Here is a 6000-nt window from a genome sequence, read left to right on the forward strand (position 1 = left end):
CAGCTGTGGGGATTGATTAAATTGCATCGCTTTCTCAGTCCCAGGGGATGTATTTTTGATATTCCTGACATGGAATCGGTAAGATACAAAGTTGTGTACAGAGCATTTCTATGTGTATTAGTGTAAAACACATAATGGTGTTGATGCATGCAAGTCGAAAGTACCTGTTACTTGTCTGATGATAGGAACATCTCTTTTGGTGGTATGTTTGGACCGTGGCAAGTTAGTCATATGGGCAGCCCCTGGTTTGTGGAGTGCAGAATTGACAGATATGACAAGGTCAGTAATCCTGCTTCGTAAAGAGGGGTAGGAATCCCTCTTAGCCTGGTGTATGAGGTCCACCAGGGTTTAAGCCAGATCTTCTAGGGTCCTCCAGATGGCAGATGGGTACTTTCAAAAGTTATTGTTTGCCTTGCACATTACCCAATATAATGTTCTGATTACTTCTGCATTAATCTGAACCTACACAGCCCTGCCTTATTGTTCAAGGGGAGAGAAGAGCCCACTTGAAAGGCATGGGTCAGGAGATTCCGATTGATGGAGATGCTTTCTAGACCTCCACTGTAGATGAATGGTTTTTGTAGTGCAGGTACATGTGGTCAATAGCCATGAGATAAAAACACCATAATGTTTCATCAGGATGCAATATTATGTAGCAAAGCGAGGACGTGAAAACCCAGTTCCTGCATATGCATAGCATAGTCTACCTACTTCATATTATGCAGTTTGGGCCATCATTGTATGTTGAACTCTAACCTGTATTTATTTAAGGACATGAATATCCCGACAAGTTGATTGTTATTATGCTATGTACTGCCTCTGCTGTCCTTTTGTGTGTACAATATGTATGTTTTCATTTATTGTATGCTCTTTATCTATAGATGGCATCCTTAAATATCGGAAGAGCCGGAGCCTGCCTGGTTGTCGTTAGAAAACCATGATTCTTCACAAATCATCGAATCATTCAGACTTTAAAATAATTGTGTTATTTAAATAGACAACACATTGCCCAAAGGCTACATTTGTTGCACTCTGTGTACTCTGATGATTGGACAGTTTGGAAACGTCTGCATTGTGCAAAGCAACCCATCCACTGAAAATGCCACAAAGGAACAGCGTGCAGCCCTGAACATGTCCTAATAACAGATACTAAACAGCCTCTCCCATCAAACTCCAGCATCCAGACATATCAAAGTGCACCTTCGAAAGTGCAAGGAGAAGAAGCCCTGGTATTTATGCCAGAGAGAGATCCACGGACTGTGGCACCGTGCCGATTGCATGCAGTGAACTAAGCTGTGCAGTGTGCACTGTCAAGAACATTAAAGGAAGCCATTTTGTTCACTCAGATGTTATTTTTAAATTGTTTTATACCTGACCACTTCGCATGTGTGTAAAAAGTAATTACAAAGAAGAAGGGATCTTAGATGGTACTAAAGTGAACACTGGAGCATTGGCTGTGCATTCATTGCCCTGAATGTGAAGAATGTTAAACATTTTTGCGTTTCATGCTTTAAGGAATGAATATGATATGATGCTGTGATGTTAATTGCCATGACAACATGACTTTATGATACTACTCCGTGGCGTAGCTCAAGGTAATTTGCATAGCGTCTGTCTGGTGTTATTAAAGTACATGAACTGTTTGTACACGAAAAGCGGGAAATGCACAGTATCCCAGGAAATGTAGTTGGGAAACTGCACTTTTCTATGTTATCTATTTAAGCATGCTAATTTAGCGTGTGCTAAATGTAACACATTCCATTGTGGATAGGAATGCATGCAAATAGTTAGCGAGCAGCTCTCCACACAACGCTAGCCATTGTGATTAGCCAATACCTTGGTCATGAACATTATGCTATGCTTCTAAAGATGATTTTTATAAAATCAAACCTTTTTTTGTTACAATCTTGCTGCAAGGTGAAACAACAGTGTTTTATAGCGCCATTGTGTAGCTTGCGCAACGTACAGAACGTGGCGCAGCTTTATGTTGTTGAGTTTAAGATGCGCAGATAGAATGTTCGATGCTTCTGTTCAGCCGTTGGATTGCACCCTAAAACCGTAGTTTGCGACATGTCCTCAGTAAAGTTATTTATGCACTTGTATCATTTATTTGAGAAATGCTAGTGTGTGCCAAATGTGATAAGCAGTGTTGTGTCTCCAAGGAAATTGCCTGAACGTGTCCTGTTTATATCAATGTAAAAATACATTTCTTAATCGATGTATGGGTTCATACATTTTTAAACCAATGTATAGCATATGTGCCATAATGAGCCACTACTCTTCAAATAGCCCATGACCATCTCGTTTTAATGAAAGACACACTCTTTTGAAGATCTGAATAAAAAAAGGCTACCCGCAGAGGTGTTTCCCGCCTGAAAGTATGCACAGTCCCTCAAAAACTGGCAGCAGCCTTCCATAACGGATATTCTGGGCATATTTTTAGGCGCATGCGCCCATTATCAGAGGTTAAACTGGATCCCGGCTCATCTGGAGCAGCCAGCCCCACTGAAAGCATACAATCGATGGGGCTGTTTGCTTATGGTTATGCTGTCATATGTGTGCACGTTATTTCCACATGCAATATGTACGTGTATTCTTCCGGTATTTACAGTTTCAAGAGACAGGGCTCGGGAATCATGCGCTTAAACACAGAAACATTGCACTGGTACAAGTCTAATGTTTTAGTGCTATAAGCAGTAGAACCAACATTTCCATATAGTAAACATGTATTTTTTCAATGCAGCTTTTCGCCAGGGCATTGATTTCCTGAGTACTTTAGCTGCAAGTATCACTCAGGCAAACATTGTCCTGGTGCAAAAATGCAATGGAAGACTCTGGGCCTCATTACGAGTCCGGCGGTAACCGAGGCAGTAAAACCGCCTGGTTACTGCCGGACTTGCATTACCTTTCCGCCTCCGTGACTCCCGGAAATACCAGGACATTACAACCCTGGTGTCCCGGGAATTCCAGATGCGAATGGTGTTAATCCCCATTCCCATGGCAACAGAGATCATGGAAACACCGGCACCATCTTGTGATGGTCCGACTGCAGGCGGGCGGGGTTAAACCAGCCAGGTCAGACCTGGCGGGCTTGACGCCTCCGCCTGCAGGAGTTGTGATTGCCCGGCATGGAAACAACGGTGGCGGCGGGTTTACCGCCACCGTTGTTTCCATACCGGGCGATTTGTAATGAGGCCCTATGTTTCTGTAATGAGGCCACAGGTCTACGTAGTAGTTGTTAACATTTGCAGCTGATGTTTGGGACAACTGGAAGGATTCTGTGCCTCTCCCTTTCCAGAAATAATTAAACAAATGTAACCACTACATGCTATCTAAAGGAAGGTGTTGCCTTGCTGAGTAAAGGAATCCCGTGAGCCCAAGATAGAGATGCTTGCCGCTATTAAGGGTGTCTCTAGGAATGTTCAAACAGCATGGAGGGTGTACTAACCTTTTCACAGTCTATCTGCATTTTCAACACCGACCATTAAAGATTATTGTACAATACTTAAGTAATAGCAGAACAAAAATATTAAGGACATTATTCAAGTTGTGCGTCCAGAGCACTTCCTCTTCGTACCTTATCTGACTCTTCTTCATGTCATAACCTTCCTTCATAAAGCCGGGACATGAGACTGTGATGATACATTGATGGCGGTAACAGTATTCAAGTTTGGTGGTATTTCCGACCAAAATACTGACAAACACATGAGGATGTCTATAATGTTCTCCACTCAATTTCATGATAATCGGTGTTAACTGATCCAAATGAGCGGATATGTTGGGATGGAAAACTTGTGTTCCCGTTTAAGTACTGATTATTTGTCTTACTCTTTCTGAGAGACTTGTGCATGCCAACATGACTCAATATGTCTATGAGACCATGCCTGACCATCAGTAGTGATGCTCACAGTCTTACAATCCACGATTTCACTGGGAAAAAACATCATATAACCACTTGAGTAAAATTCTTCACAAACACACTCTCAAGAATTCTAAAATTGTTATGTGGTGTTTGTGCCTTCCTAGATCAATTGTGTAGCTGTCCTGTCTTTGTGGGTCTCTGAATCCACCTCCTAAAACAATATATGTCTCTGGAAAAAGATGTGTGGCCATTAAACTACTGTGTGAAAATAAATTGTTGTTTTACTAATAAGTGAGGGTTCCTTCTTTTCTTTATATGCTGCAAATCAGGGCAGTATACCAAAACATAAATGTTGACCACACGGCAGGACTATATCTATCCTGTTGGTTTATATGCAAAAAACTGACTATTGTGCTTTTTAAGCACTTTAGTGCATTGAGAAAAATGGCAAATGTGTAAAGAATGTGCTATGAGGGACATCACTTAATTTTGCATATGACTTTTTTTATAGACCAGCTTTGCATTTTACCTTTCATACTGCAAGAGGAAGCCTCAAAATATTAGCCAAGATACACCAGCACCAAACAAACAAATAAAGATAGAAAACATTAAACACTTTGAAAATATTTTGAGCTTTAAACAAAACAATCACTTTGACTTGATGTTTTACATAGTGATGATGCACAAACAAAATTCAAGCATATGGTAGTCACTCAATTAGCAATGACATTACTCTCTGTTTTATGAAGTGAGATTTTGAAAACAGACAGATGGGTGGGTACCCTGAGATGTGGGGGATTGGCACCTGCACAGAAGTATGGTGTCACATTGTGTGATTGCCGGGTGTATTTAACCACTCGGTTAATGTGTTTCTTGTAACCACCATCCTTCTAGATAAGTAGCACTTTTAGACTGGATGTATAGATAACCTGACAGTCCAGTGTGGTTGTCTCAAAATGATTAACTTAGTATCAGATGCAAATGATTTTAGACAACATACGCTCATTGTGATGTTGCTGATACTTTGCTCAAAAGTCACTAAACCAGGTCATTAAAAGATATTAGACCCCTTTGGAGGGCTGTCACCCTCTCAACAGGTCCTCATTCATTCATTGTAAAAGATTGAATGCACTCAGAAGTTCTGGAGTGGCAACCCTCACTCTGCCAGCATTTATTTCCCACCCATGCCATCATGCATCTGCCCCACCTGTTCCTGATTCCTCTTCCTATGCCTGAACAGTCATGATAAATTTTGACAACCCCTTGCCTTGCCAAACCAGAGAGAATGCGCCTCATTCCGGATCTGGCGGTAGCCCTGCCAGTGATACCGGCGGGTTGCCGCCATACCCGAAAGAAATTACTGACACCTGAATTACCGGTAACACCAGGGGATTACAACCCCAGCAGTTGAGGAAGTCAGGCACCGGCAATTTGTAAGTCCGCATCCCCATAGAATTTATTAATGGTGCTGGTGCTTTCGTGACCGCTTGCCTACCGCGGCCGTAGGGATGTCATTTAAGGGTTGCCAGAGGTCGAAATTGTGACCTCTGAGGTCTCCCGTGCAACCTCTAAAAAAAAATATATATATGTATATATTTTTTTTTTCTTTTTAGTCATGCAAGCTCCTGAGCTGTTTCCAGCACCATGTGGCTCTTTACTTTTGGAGTGGCTGGCTTTCTTGTTCAGGCCCCTTAAAAAAAAGAAGAAAAATAAGAACAGGAGTGCCACAAGTCTGACACTTTCAGCACTGACCCTAAATAAGAAAGAATAGGAATACCAAATAATGTTTCTTTCTGGAATTCTATACAATAATTGTTAGACTCATTAAAGGTTTATTTCAGGCACACTTCAGGGGGTGAGTCACTAATTTAGTCTGTTCTTAAACGCCTCAACTCAGCCTTTCATCCTTCTGAGGTTGATAAATGAGTACCAACACGGGGTTGGGCGATATTGGGTGTATATTTTTTCTATATAAAGCACTTAAGCGTAAGTGCTATATAATAACACAGCATTATCATTTGGTCATGGACGTCTGCTTGCATTCACAGTTATTTGGTAATATGGGCCTATACACACTGATCTTAATGATACATATGGCGATCCATTCTTGTATGAAATGTACATCACATTATAGTGAT

General features: G+C 41.4%; 1 protein-coding gene across 1 annotated transcript in view; it reads left to right on the forward strand.

Annotated features, from left to right (window-relative positions):
* KLHL1 (kelch like family member 1) overlaps positions 1-4153 on the forward strand; it is a 1778891-nt gene extending 1774738 nt beyond the window's left edge. The window contains exon 11 of the mRNA XM_069639396.1: positions 882-4153. Within this exon, the coding sequence (XP_069495497.1) occupies positions 882-941 (60 nt within the window). The 3' untranslated portion in view covers positions 942-4153. The remainder of the gene's footprint in view (positions 1-881) is intronic.
* Positions 4154-6000: the final 1847 nt, after the last annotated feature.

The sequence above is a fragment of the Ambystoma mexicanum genome, chromosome 7q (assembly GCF_040938575.1).
Source record: "Ambystoma mexicanum isolate Mex_15411 chromosome 7q, UKY_AmexF1_1, whole genome shotgun sequence".
NCBI classification, from domain to species: Eukaryota; Metazoa; Chordata; class Amphibia; order Caudata; family Ambystomatidae; genus Ambystoma; species Ambystoma mexicanum.